Source organism: Amblyomma maculatum, chromosome 11 (genome assembly GCF_055883805.1).
Source record: "Amblyomma maculatum isolate TAMU_Amacu chromosome 11, ASM5588380v1, whole genome shotgun sequence".
NCBI lineage: Eukaryota > Metazoa > Arthropoda > Arachnida > Ixodida > Ixodidae > Amblyomma > Amblyomma maculatum.
The window spans coordinates 84812090-84826285 of NC_139354.1; the positions used below are offsets into that span (position 1 = coordinate 84812090).

At 47.8% G+C, this 14196-nt stretch overlaps 1 protein-coding gene across 4 annotated transcripts in view; it reads right to left on the minus strand.

Annotated features, from left to right (window-relative positions):
• LOC146174295 (THAP domain-containing protein 1-like) overlaps positions 1-14095 on the minus strand; it is a 92588-nt gene extending 78493 nt beyond the window's left edge. For all 4 annotated transcript variants that reach the window (XR_014702291.1, XM_084585011.1, XM_084585010.1 and 1 more), the window contains exon 1: positions 13850-14095. Coding sequence is in view for 3 of the 4 variants with exons in the window: in XM_084585011.1 (XP_084441137.1) it covers positions 13850-14020 (171 nt within the window). In the remaining variant the exon portion in view is untranslated. The remainder of the gene's footprint in view (positions 1-13849) is intronic.
• Positions 14096-14196: the final 101 nt, after the last annotated feature.

Here is a 14196-nt window from a genome sequence, read left to right on the forward strand (position 1 = left end):
TATCTGCTTTCGCTCTTGGCTTGCCTTGGCTTGGTGTAAAGCCAAGCCAAGGGGCAAAGTGCTACAACTACAAGGGTCTTCATTCAGCTACATGAAAGCTGAGATTGGCCACCCACAAACAGCTCTCAGAGCAAAAATTGCAAATCGCAGTAATGCTACTATAACAACAGGTAGGGTGCTGCGTTGGCTATGATATCATCATCATCAGTAGCCTGACTATGCCCACTGCAGGGTGAAGACCTCTCCCATATTTCTCCAATTAACCCGGTTCTGTGCTAGCTGCATCCACTTGACCCCTGCGAACTTCACTGCGAACTCTTATTAATGGTCAGCAACAAACCTCTAACCATTTACGGGACCCTAAGCATAAATATTATACATAGCAGTCAGATTTCAGATAATGAGGTAACTAGAACACGAATATCAATTTTCTGATGCCCGCCCCCACTGGCAGTATAACTCTGATGCAGAAACTGTAGTTATACTTCAAAAAACCTATGTTTATGCCTAAAAAGCAGGTGCTGCCGAAATGAAGAAAAAAGGGGGGGGGGGGAGGGGGGAGGTGGCAGTCGGGGCTACAGAGGTAAGGGAAGAAGACTAAAAAAAATTGAAGAGCACTGCAGAAGCTGCATTGAAGTAATCCGAAAGTATGGATGCTGCTGTTGGTTGCTTTTGGTTGTTTCTAGTTGCTTAATTCACTTCTTGTTTACCCCTTTTAGTCCGGTACTTTCAAATTGTGCGCCAACCCCTTCTTATGCCCTTTTTCAGCACTACTTCCGGTTGTGTGACGTCACATCTTTGACGTCACCCTAATTGACTGCCTTAATTACCTACTTAAGTCTTTGGTACTTTCAAATTGCGCGCCAACCCCTTCCTATGCCCTTTTTCAGCTCTACTTCCGGTTGTGTGACGTCACATCTTTGACGTCACCCTAATTGACTGCCTTAATTAACTACTTAAGTCTTTGGTACTTTCAAATTACGCGCCAACCCCTTCCTATGCCCTTTTTTGGCTCGACTTCAGGTTGCATGACATCACATCCTTGACGTCACCTTAACTGACTAATTTAATTAACTATTTTAGTATTTGATACATTCAAATGTGGCACCAAGCCATTGGCTAATGAAACCATTTTTGCCTTTACGTTTACATTTTTTGCCTCTAATTATTTACCTAATTAACTTATTGGTCTAATTATTTTTGGGACACAACATTACGTCACCCTATATCGATTGATACCACTTATTAACCTCTAACACTTCTCAATTACTCACAACTTGCTGTGAACACGATTTTGCAGACACGGTCTGCGGACAAATCTGTGAACATAGCGAAGCATTGCTTTCGCATTAATAAAATGACAATTTAGCGTGGTGAAGCCAAATGAAAATTCAGTGTGTCAGCATTTCCGTTTTCACCCTCGGCCTCAGTTTGCACATACTGTCATACAGTTGTAATCTACCGCACCGTGTGAGAGACCACCCGACGTAGATAGATATGAAACCCCACTTTAGCCAATCCCTACGAACATACCTGTATGGCCTAGGAGTATCCTGTCTGACTTTGGGTCTAGTGATACCGGCAGGTCCGATTCCCATCTCAAAAAGGCTACCCAAGTCAGCAGTTCTGCCATGTAGTGCCATGACATTACACAAGCCGCTGACCAATTGATGCCATGTCATATTTGTCTGCCTTAGGACTGAACAAACATCTGCGAAATCAGTGAATGAGGTCGGGCCGCACACCCATTGGCATCAGCATGCAACAAGCTAAACAAATGTGGGCCACAGCTATCAAGAAAAAGTCCACATTTGCACTACGCCAGTTCTACAAGACAAGCATTGGGCCTGCACTGCTCTACGATAACAGTACTGCTAGCCACTTCCTTTTCAAGGCCTATGTCAGGGCTTTCAGAACCCTGGAGTACAGCACCCGCTTTGAAGCAGCTGAAAAATATACAATGAGTCAAGTGTGAGGGGCGGAGACAAACACTGAATAATCTCGTACAAAGCTGCAGTGGACTCAAGACTCCACAACATTAGCACGCCACATTGTCAGAGACATTTGGTTTTGGACCAGTGAGATGGGCAGTGATGGCAGCCTGCTTCCAAGTGATGCCTAGCTTAACTGTGGGCCTTGGTAATGAGACTACATGACTCTCAATATGGGCACACTGCTGCATCGATCTCCTTTATCATCATCATCATCATCAGCCTGACTATACCCGCCGCAGGGCAAAAACCTCTCCTGTATTCCTCCAATTAACCCGGTCTTGTGCTAGCTGCATCCACTTGACCCCTAGGAACTGCCCAGCTAACTTTCTGCCGCCCCCTGCTATGCTTTCCTTCCCTTGGAATCCAGTTTGTTACCCTAAGCGACCATCAGTTATCCTTTCTTCGTGCAACATGTTCTGCCCATGCCCATTTCTTCTTCTTGATTCCCACTAGAATGTCAGTGACTTGAGTTATTTCTCTGACCCACTCTGCACGTTTCCGATCTCTTAACGTTATCCCTACCATTTTTCTTTCCATAGCCTTCTGCGTCGTCCTCAACTTAAGTAGAACCCTCTTTGTTAGCCTCCACGTTTCAGCCCCATAGGTAAGTACAGGTAAGATTCAACTGTTGTATACTTTACTCTTGAGCGATGCCGGTAAGCTGCTAATCATAATCTGGAAGTGCTTGCCTAATGCGCTCCATCCCAATCTTATTCTCCTTTCATGGTCCGGATCTGCTGTTACTACCTGTCCTCAGTAGACATATTCGCCTACTACTTCCAGTGCTTCGCTACCTAACGTAAACTGCTGTTCCTTCCCTAGGCTACTGAACATTACCTTAGTCTTCTGCATAATGATTTTCAAGCCTACCTTTCTACTTTTCCTGTCTAGGCCATCAATATTTCTTTACTGAGGTATTCTCCATCTATCCGTATACCTAACTGCTGCCATTCCAAGTCTCTAAATACTTCTTCTAAGCAAGCTGTGAATAGTACTGGGGAGATTGTGTCTCCTTGCTTAACACCTTTCTTTTAATCTCCTTTTTAATTCCTGTTCATTTCGACCATGTCCTTCAATCAGGTGCCACTCATAAATGCCGTGGCCACGGCATCACCAAAAGCAGCATGCCTTACAGCCTGAGTCGCTTCGAGAATAAAATCCGAAAAAAAAAAAAAAAATCACTGCAAAGCCTTGGTGCATGCAAAGCAATATTCAACTTGTGCAAAACAAGTGATTTTTGCCACATTAGCAGACTCCTGTAAAGTGTAAAAAGTAGCCCACAAGAACAAATAACAGATTGTAGATGAACCAAACATAGCCATACTGTCATGGAATGGGTATTCCTGCTACCCTCAAAAGGGACCAGTTCATTTTGTCAGGCAAATATCAATTCAAGGCAATCATGTTAAATCACCACACTGTGGCAAACATATCCCCTTAAGGTGCAGCATCCACATATGTGGACGCGACCCAAGTTTCCCTATATCTTTGCACAGAGTGCGAATTTCCGCCTTTGAATTTGGCACCACTATCATTTGGATCCGCACTGTCGAGTATGTGGCGCCATCCCTTGTTGCTACATCGAAATGTGTTTGTAAACAGCAAGTAAAGATCAACGCCGCAGACGGAGGGACGAATTAGTAGCTCTTGTATAGTGTTCTAGAATATTGGGTAGTGTGACGACCGGCACCGGAGAGCAGGCCGGTTTTGCGATGACAACCACCGACTTCCGCAAGAGGGCGCGACATGCAACAGGGGTGCCACATTGGCTGCTCGGCACATAGCAGCCGCGAGGCTACAAAGGAGGGGTGCAGTTCTGTTTAGAGCTATTTTCACACGCTATGCAAGTGGTGCGATGTTTAATAAAGAGGCTACTTATTCCAGGTGCTTAAACTGATCCCTGCAATTCCTTTACGTCTCTCTGGAGACGCTGTGCATGCTTCGATATTATTTAGGGAGAAGCGCGCGATATTTGAATTGCTATTTTAAACTTTTTCAACGTTTTTTTCTTCATGCGGACAGTCATAAATCGTCCAGATGAGAGATTTGTATTCAATGTTTCCAACAAAGCGTGGTGTTTTGCATTCTTTCTTCCCGTATGGAAATAAAGGCTGCTGCCGAGGAGCGCTATTAACTCGCAGAGAAAAAAGGCCTCTTTAGGAACACCTTATTTTTCACGAACCTTATTTACAAATACCTGCTTACATTTTGCAGCTTGAGCTTATCAATACATACCAACGTTTATCTTAAATCTTAAGTAGTCTTTATTCGGTGTTCCTTCTGTGCTAGTCACCACTTATGTGCTAGCAAAACACATTTATTCAGAACCGTATTAAAGCACTGCGGTATTTGCTGGCAAAAAAAAAAAAATGAACATATACGCGACTCAAGCATTTATTCTTTGTTAGTGATTAAAAAATACATATACCACGGACATTTGTTGAGGTGCCGCTCACCAATGAACCTGCAGTAGAGATGAAAAAAAAAAAGTCAAATGCAGCATTAAACCTGTCACAGAAGAGGGAATATGTTTATAATGGGCATTTGAGTGCAGATGCTTTACTAGCGTCAAATGGTCAATGCACAGAGCAAAGAAAAGGCACTTATGTTGCGCCGCCATCTTGGCAAGTATGATGCAGTTCTTGGCGTGCACTGAGAGAAAACGGAAAAATGTGAGGAAGATAATGAGCACCTAATCAGCAGGCAATTAATATAAGGCCAAATTAAAATGCGGACACTAATGCGTGTTTATTTCTTCAAGTGTGTGGTACGAAATATTAGTGATCGACTGGATATACTTGCCAACCCCTGCTTACAGAACTATAACCGGGGTACTTGTCGGCTACTCTTTGCAAAACTAATCAGGCTATATGGTTCCCCCAAGAACTATAACAACGTCAATATTACACGTGAAATATTTCCAGGGGAATTTAATTATTTTTCCCTTTGGGAACTCTTGCCGCGGTCCGCTGACTTTGCAAAGAGCAAAGCAGCAAAAGCACATGAAATTTCATTACTTCAAGTGTGAACTTTCTAGTGCTCCAAGCAGCTAAAATTTTGGAACCTCCACACTTCTCAGGAAGATTTCAAAATCTGAAGTACAAAGGCGTCCAGAAGGACTACCCGAGTCACATTTTTGGGTAAGTTGTGACCTAGCTTCGAGCCTATGGCGCAGATTTTGTTCGTGGTGAGAAATCGAGTGCCGGCCTCACTACCTCTCTTTCGCAGAATTTTAAGAGCTGCATATCCACCATATAGTAAACATTTTGGCGTTCTAAGGATGATCTAGTAGAAGTGAATTAAGCACACACTATAGCCTCTGCGTCCTCTATTTTTCTTTTCCAAAGCTATTCTATTTTTTTTTTTTTTTCATTTTGTATGTGCACCAAAACAGGACCGGAGCGATTTCTTGGGGCAATGCCTTGCATATTACCAGTTGCTTAAGCAAGAAGAATAAAAACTACCTAGAATGATCACATTTTCTAGAACAATTAAGTTATCGTCCAACTATAACGCATCGAGATTAAATGTCTCAAGTATAGCGCGTATCTCTGGGTACTCAAAGCTACCTGTTACAAGAATGTTCCAGCTTATTGAAAAAAAAAAAAAGAAAATGTTCGTTCTCAGATTAGTGTAGTTTCACAAAGTTGTTGACTCTTAATTTTCAATGCTTACATCTTTATACACGTTCGATTGCACGCCCCATTTTCAGCCGTGCACTGCTTTCCTCTTCCCAGGTCTTCATTTGGATCTTAAGCTCGGTTGTTTCCTTTTTTTTATTGACTTTCATATGTATCCATTGTTCTTCGTCTTTAGCTTCCCGCTTTCTTCTCTGTCGTGCGCTTGCTGTGCCGCATGAAAATTCCAACCCCTTGCTCACCTTCGCGGTCGCTCTTTTCATCGCGCCACGTGCCTTCCACTAACCTCTTTCTCCCTCCCTGGTAGAGGACAAGTTGTTTTTTTTTTCCTGTGCAACCTTTACCTCCTACTTCTTCCACCTTACCTGACCCACTGCGTTCCGTTATTCAATAGCCAGTTTGCCTGGTGTGTCGTTCGTTTTCAAGTCCCTAGTATATCTCTACCTCCATGCGGGGTAGTCCACATTTAATTCATTCGAACTGAATGACGACGTTTCTTGTGGCTTCAGGTGGCATACTGTTGTCAGCATGGTTTGCGTGTGAAACAACGTAATATACCATTTTGGACTGTTTTGATAATGGGGTTACAGATGACCACCTTTAGTCAGCGAACGAACGTACGTGTTGCACTTTTGGCTTCTTCATACCTTAAATTCTCCACACTGCCCTCCTTTCAAACATGTACATTCCAAAACGTGAATTAGGTGCTTTAGGAATGCTAAAGGCAAGCTATACGGCGAGTGAAGCGTGCTGTGCGAGTCTGATTTCGTACGCCCTCTCCAAGCTGTTTAATTCGGAGCCCAACTCCTGTCTTGTTGCTTCCCCAAGGTGTTGCCGACGGCCAAAATGGAAAATAAATTAGATGACTGCCAACTGTACTGAACACCGTTAACTAGTATATTTGTAAAATGTTGTCGTGAACAGCTTGAGATGGTAGCACAAGGAAACAAGAACGTACAGTGCGCGCAGTATCCACCCCGCAGCACAGCACACATACGCGGGTTCGTGGACGGCTGACACAACAGTTGATGGTGGTGCCCTCTGCTGCGCTCGGCACCTCCGTCATAATAAAAGCGGCTCCCCGCTCCCATGAATTGCGCGGCGCGCTCAACACACTGCCCAATATTTTAGACCACTACAGCTCTTGTTTTTGCATGCCTCTTTCTAAACCAATGCCTAATAATACTATATATTGCCGCGAAACCTTCAAAACAGTATTTGTTGTTTTTTAACAGCCGCCGGCATACAGGCTTATCACTCTGATTCTGGACCGTGTATCAGTTCCGTAATCTTTGTTTGTTAATGCTCGATGTCGCGAGTCACACCTTTATCAGTTTTGTTGTAGCGCAAGATGCACCGAGATCTGTCTCAAAGGTTCCGGCCGCTTGGGTGTCTTTCCACAATGTTCCAGCCCGTGCTGGTAGCTGTTTACGACGTTATCTAGAATGTTCTGTGCAGCCTTTAAATTGAGCGTTGCCGAGTGTGACGGGCATTCTTTGTTCGACGATCGACCAGCACGTTTGTTTCTATCGCCGCCGCCGAGTTGCTTAGTTCTTTTGCGGGCGCAAGTCAGCCCAAATAAAGAGTTTCTTTAGTGCAATCATCGACCCCTTCATTTGTGTCGTCGACCTCGTCACCACTACGTGACATCTGGTGGAGGTGCTGCCTTTGATCCTTCAAGCGGAGACCCAAGCCGTGTTCCTGTCGCCCTGGAAGACCAGCCTACAGGTCACCGAGCCAGCCGCCAACTTCAAGGCCTACAACCCGAACACGGTCTGCTGCCTGACCCCATTCGATCTCGGAAGGCATCGACGCTGACAATGGCCCAGCCTACAGCACCGGTTGTTTTCGTCCAACCCCGTGAGCCCCCCTGCTTCCATGGACATCCGGATGAAGATGCGGGAGATTGGATGGACCTTTTCGACCGTGTGGTAGATTTAAACGGCTGGAACGACGCTGCGAAACTCAGGCAGGTATACTTTGTTCTTCAAGGACATGTCCGAATTTGGTTTGAAAATCACGAGACTTCTCTCAAGGATTGGGAGATATTCAAAGCACAGTTCTTGATGGCCTTTACAAGTTCTGTCCGAAAAGAAAGAGCTCAGGCCCTCCTCCAATCAAGAATTCAACTACCAAACGAGCCCGTCCTGGCCTACGTAAAGGAGATGAAACGCCTGTTTCGCCGCGCCGACCCTAACATGACTGAAGGCGAGAGAGTGAAATTCCTAATGCGAAGAGTTAAAGAGTCGCTTTTTGCGGGGCTTGTCCGGAACCCACCGAAAACTGTGGAAGAATTTGAAAGTGAAGCATCGACCATCGAGAAGACGTTGGACACCCGGATGCGCCACTACGAGCGACCACTTCAACCAGACTACTCATGCCACTACCCCAGCGCATCTGCAAGCGGAGAGAACCTTCGGGACTTCATTCGGGAGATCGTGCGAGAGGAGCTCCGCCGAATGCTGCCATCATCGCAACAACCCCAGGTGGCGACGCTCGCGGACGTCGTCCGTGAAGAAGTCCAGCAGGCGCTGGGCGTTCCTGAAGCGACGGCTGCGACTGTTCCAGCACAAGAGGCAACAGCGATGAACTACGCTGGTGCATTACGTCGACCTCCGCCCCGACGTGATGACTTTCCGAGCCCTCGCCGCTACCGGCCTGTTCCTGAAAACCGCCCCTTGGCTCCCGCCCGCCAAGCCTACCAACGACCAACAAGCCCCAGGAAGTGCGACGCATGGAGGACACCGAACAACCGGCCATTATGCTTCCACTGCGGTGAGGCCGGCCACATTCTGCGGCACTGCCCGTACCGACGAATCGGTCTCCGTGGATTTGCAGTCGACGCTCCACGACCACGCCCAGGTGAACGACCGCAAGAAATCGACAACTATCTGCGTAGCGGTGAGATTGCGCCACCAAGCCGTCGATTCAGGTCTCCATCGCCGTACAGGGCCCGCTTTGCATCGCCAGGACGTAACTATGATGGTAGTGTGCGCGGAAGGTCCCCAAGCCCCCGTAGGGGAAACTAAAGGCAGCAACCTTTGGAGGTGAGGTTGCTAAACGGCGAAAAGACGAAGATCCTCCGCCGCCGACGACCACTAACGACGACGCAACCATTTCATCGCTGCTCCACACGACGACATCGACAACACGACCAGAGTGCAAGCAGACACCGCCGCCCAGCGAAGTAACAACGGTATGCCCCGGCCACGACCTGAAGAAACGACGGAGCCGAGATCGGACACCAAGGCCCACGTGCAATGCGAGGACGCGAACAAGTGACCTTGAAGTTGATATCGACGGTCGCAGAGTCACTGCCCTAGTAGACACCGGAGCTGACTATTCAGTCATTAGTGGACCGTTAGCCTCTCAGCTCAGAAAGGTTACCACCGCTTGGGACGGCCCGCTGATTCGCACCGCAGGTGGCAACCTGATTACTCCATCGGGACGATGCACTGCAAGAATAACCGTAAATGGGCGTACTTACCCCACCAGCTTTGTGGTCTTGCAGCAGTGCACCCGCGACGTGATTTTAGGCATGGACTTCCTAAATGAACATAGGGCTATCATCGACCTGCGATCCAAGCTCATCAAGCTCTCTGCAGACAAAGCCATTTCTGCTACGACGACGTCGATGCAACACACCCCTCTAAACGTCCTCGACGAAGAATTGAACGTCCCGCCCCGATCAAGTATCGCAGTCTGCGTAGGTAGCGCCAACATCGAAACCGCTGAAGGCATCGTCGAAGTAAATCTCCAATTGCTCTTAGAACGAGGTGTCGGCATCGCAAGAGGCATCACGAAATTCCGGAGAGGTCAAGCTCAGGTTCTGGTAACAAACTTCACCGAAGAATACCGGCATCTCAACAAGGGCACGACGATCGCCTTTCTCGACGAATTAGCGGACCTCAAAGATGTATTCTCCCTCCACGACCAAACGCTGGAAGACGCACCGGACCTATTCCGTCAGCCCACATTTGACATCAACCCGGCATTGACCCACAACAGGAAAGACCAGATTCTCAGTCTGCTTTGAAGCTACGGAGAGTGCTTCTCATCGTCATCGAAGGTACGACAAACACCACTGGCCAAGCATCGCATAATAACGGACGAACACGCCCGACCTCTGCGCCAAAGCCCTTATCGTGTATCGCCGCGAGAACGCCAGGCCATTCGCGATCAAGTTGAGGAAATGCTGCATGATGACGTAATCCAGCCATCGAACAGCCCCTGGGCGGCACCAGTCGTTTTGGTCAAGAAGAAAGACAGCACACTTCGCTTCTGCGTTGATTACCGCCGCTTGAATAGCATAACGAAGAAGGATGTCTACCCGCTTCCCCGCATCGACGACACTCTCGACCGGCTCTGCAATGCAAGGTACTTCTCATCGATGGACCTGAAGAGCGGATATTGGCAAATTGAGGTCGACGAAAGAGATCGCGAGAAGACCGCATTCATCACACCGGACGGCCTTTATGAATTTAAGGTGATGCCATTTGGCCTCTGCTCCGCACCAGCCACGTTTCAACGAGTAATGGACACAGTCCTGGCAGGCCTGAAGTGACAAATTTGTTTGGTATATTTGGACGACGTTGTTGTCTTCTCGTCAAACTTTGAAGACCACCTAAAACGACTACAGACAGTGCTGGAAGCCATCAAGTCATCGGGGCTAACGCTAAAAGCAGAGAAGTGTCATTTCGCCTACGAAGAACTCCGATTCCTAGGTCACATCATTAGCAAGGACGGTATTCGCCCAGATCCGGAGAAAACAGCTGCAATCGCACAATTCCCACCGCCTGCCGACAAGAAAGCTGTGCGCCGATTCCTTGGGCTGTGCGCTTATTATCGACAATTTGTCAGAAACTTTTCGCGGATCGCCGAACCGTTGACGCAGCTTACAAAGGCTGACGTACCTTTTAAATGGGAAGCGCCGCAAGGAGAAGCCTTCGACGAACTTAAGCGCCGCCTGCAATGCCCTCCTGTACTTGGCCACTTTGATGAAAATGCTGAGACCGAAATTCACACCGACGCGAGCAGTGTAGGCCTAGGGGCCATTCTCGTCCAGAAGACTGCCGGACAGGAAAATGTAATCGCCTACGCTAGCAGGTCTCTCACAAAAGCCGAAGTAAATTACTCGACGACCGAGAAGGAGTGCCTTGCGATCATCTGGGCTACATCTAAGTTTCGTCCATACCTATACGGCCGACCATTCAAGGTGGTAAGCGACCATCACGCGCTCTGCTGGCTGGCTAATTTGAAAGATCCTTCCGGCCGCCTTGCCAGATGGAGCCTACGACTTCAAGAATTTGACATGACTGTAGTCTATAAGTCGGGCCGGAAGCATTCCGACGCAGACTGCTTATCCCGCGCTCCCGTCGATTCTCCCCCGAAGGACGATGACGATGAAGCCTTTTTGGGACCGGTAAGCGCCAGCAGTTTCGCAGAACAACAGCGATCAGACCCTGAGCTGAAAGCGCTAGCCAATTACTTGGAAGGAAAGACCGCTTCCCCTCCTGGTGTGTTCAGGCGACATTTATCATCCTTCACGTTAAGCAATGGCCTCCTCGTGAAGAACTTTGCACCCAACAAGACCGCGCAGCTTCTCGTAGTGCCTAAAACCCTTCGGCAAGAAATTCTGCAGGCGTTGCACGACGAGCCCACAGCAGGCCACCTCGGATTTGCGCGCACGTTGCGTCGAATCCAGGAGAAGTATTACTGGCCGCGACTGCCTGCCGAAGTTTCCCACTACGTGAAGACGTGTCGTGAGTGCCAACGACGCAAGACGCCACCGATCAGACCAGCAGGACTACTAAACCCGATTCCGCCCCCAATCCTGCCCTTTCCACAAATTGGGATGGATCTCCTCGGCCCCTTTCCATCTTCGTCTATGGGTAACAAGTGGATCATCGTGGCCACTGACTACCTTACCCGTTACGCCGAAGCAAGAGCACTACCAAATGGTACAGCGGCAGAAGTCGCCAAATTTTTTGTCGAACAAATTCTCTTGCGACACGGCGCCCCAGAAGTGCTCATCACGGACAGGGGAACGGCGTTTACGGCAGAGTTGACGCAAGCCATCCTGGAATACAGTCACACAAGCCATCGACGAACAACTGCGTACCATCCCCAGACCAATGGCCTTACGGAGCGCCTGAACAAAACGATCGCGGACATGATCGCTATGTACGTCGACGCTGAACACAAGACCTGGGACGCCATCTTGCCGTACGTTATCTTCGCATATAACACGGCAGTCCAGGAGACGACCAGAGCGACCCCGTTTAAGCTTGTGTACGGCAGGGAGCCCACGACGACGCTCGACGCAATGCTGCCGCACGTAACCAACGAGGACAACCTCAACGTCGCCGCCTACCTGCAGCGTGCAGAGAAAGCCCGACGACTCGCACGGCTGCGTATTAAGGACCAACAGCGCACCGACAGCCGACGATACAATTTACGACGACGCCACGCAGAGTACAAAGCAGGAGACTAAGTGTGGGTTTGGACACCAATTCGCCGTCGCGGATTAAGTGAAAAGTTGTTGCGTCAATACTTTGGGCCGTACAAAATCCTTCGCCGCGTCGGACCACTGGACTATGAAGTCATTCCCGACGGAACGTCAGCATCACAACGGCGACGCGCACACCCAGAAATTGTACATGTTGTGCGACTGAAGCCATATTACGCGCGTTAAAGAATCTGTGGTGTTTAAACTTTGCAGTGTTTATGTTTAAGTTTCTTTGTTCTGGAACATCGAGGCGATGTTTTTTTTTAAGGGGGGAGTAATGCCGCGAAACCTTCAAAACAGTATTTGTTGTTTTTTAACAGCCACCGGCATACAGGCTTATCACTCTGATTCTGGACCGTGTATCAGTTCCGTAATCTTTGTTTGTTAATGCTCGATGTCGCGAGTCACACCTTTATCAGTTTTGTTGTAGCGCAAGATGCACCGAGATCTGTCTCGAAGGTTCCGGCCGCTTGGGTGTCTTTCCACAATGTTCCAGCCCGTGCTGGTAGCTGTTTGCGACGTTATCTAGATTGTTCTGTGCAGCCTTTAAATTGAGCGTTGCCGAGTGTGACGGGCATTCTTTGTTCGACGATCGACCAGCACGTTTGTTTCTATCGCCGCCGCCGAGTTGCTTAGTTCTTTTGCGGGTGCAAGTCAGCCCAAATAAAGAGTTTCTTTAGTGCAATCATCGACCCCTTCATTTGTGTCGTCGACCTCGTCACCACTACGTGACAATATTGTAATGAATTTGTCAATAAGGAAATGTAGATGTTGCATACCACATTTAATTGCATACCCTGTCACACAGACAGTTCCACTCCTCATTGAACTCGATATGCATTCAACTCAAAGCAGATCGAGGTTGTCACACGGCAACTTTCAAGTGCAATCGAGCTCGAGCCTGCTTGGCTTCAAGCTGCTTCCTCAAGCGCTCTTGAGGTTTCAAGCACACTCGAAAGCGGTCTGGTAGGTGTCGTCATCAGGAGCTCTAAAACGCACACGAGGAAAATTCCTCAATGCTCATTGAAAATGCCCGTATAGAACAGGACGCTTCAATCCTTCTTGAAAACCTCAATGCCCATCGAGTTCAATGAGGATCGAAAGTGACCGTGTGACAGAGGTATTAGACATTAAAAATGTGCTTCAGCGGACTTTTAGAGTTTCGCGTCCACAAATGCCGAAATTGTAAACGTCCGCGGTGTTTCGTTATTTTGCGCAAGAGCAGTACGTAATACACTGATTTGCATACAAGTATCCCAATCTTGAAGGCGTCAAGGTATTCTCAGAGGGAAACATTTATTCATGCTTAATAATTAGTTAGAAAATGTAAAGTTTTCAATCAAGTAGCAGCTTTGAGGCGCCATGTCCCCATATGTGGACGTGAATAAAATGTAAATATTTTTGCATAAACTTTTATATTTGGATTCTGCCTGGCCTACTGATCATGCATGGTGCAAAGCTCGTTTCAAATATTTAATTGGCGCCTGAAGGGGATACAGCCCAACTTCCGAATATTATTTTCTTTCTCTTTTCACGAGAATCTGCGCTTTTTCGTTAAAGAATTGTGTTCACTGCGGTCGCCGCTAGCATAGACATACGAAGCAGCGCAAAACGTGTACACGCTCGGTTTTCGTGCACGCGGTTCCACACTAGCGCTTGGTCACCGTCTTGAACGGCTTCACATCGCGGAGAAAAGTCAGCGCTCTCACCTCACATAGGCTTGAATAGGGCGTAGGCACGAAGTTTGCTCTGTTGATCCTACGAAGCCACTCAGCTCTGCGAGCTTTATCATTAGCACCACCAGGAAGACGGAAGAACTTCATGCCTTTTGCGGAGAAGTAATTATTGCAGCCGTACGCACAGCAGTTTTTGCCCGTCATTTTGCGAAACAGAGGAACATTGACACTTGATACGTAGTCCGACTACTTTTTGTACGTACGCACGCACGCGCGCCAAACGGCATGGTAACAGTGTTGCCACTTCTGTTGTCTAGGATTTCGCCAAGATAGTCTCAAAATCCGCTAAATATTTTCAGAAACCATCAAAATGACTGCTA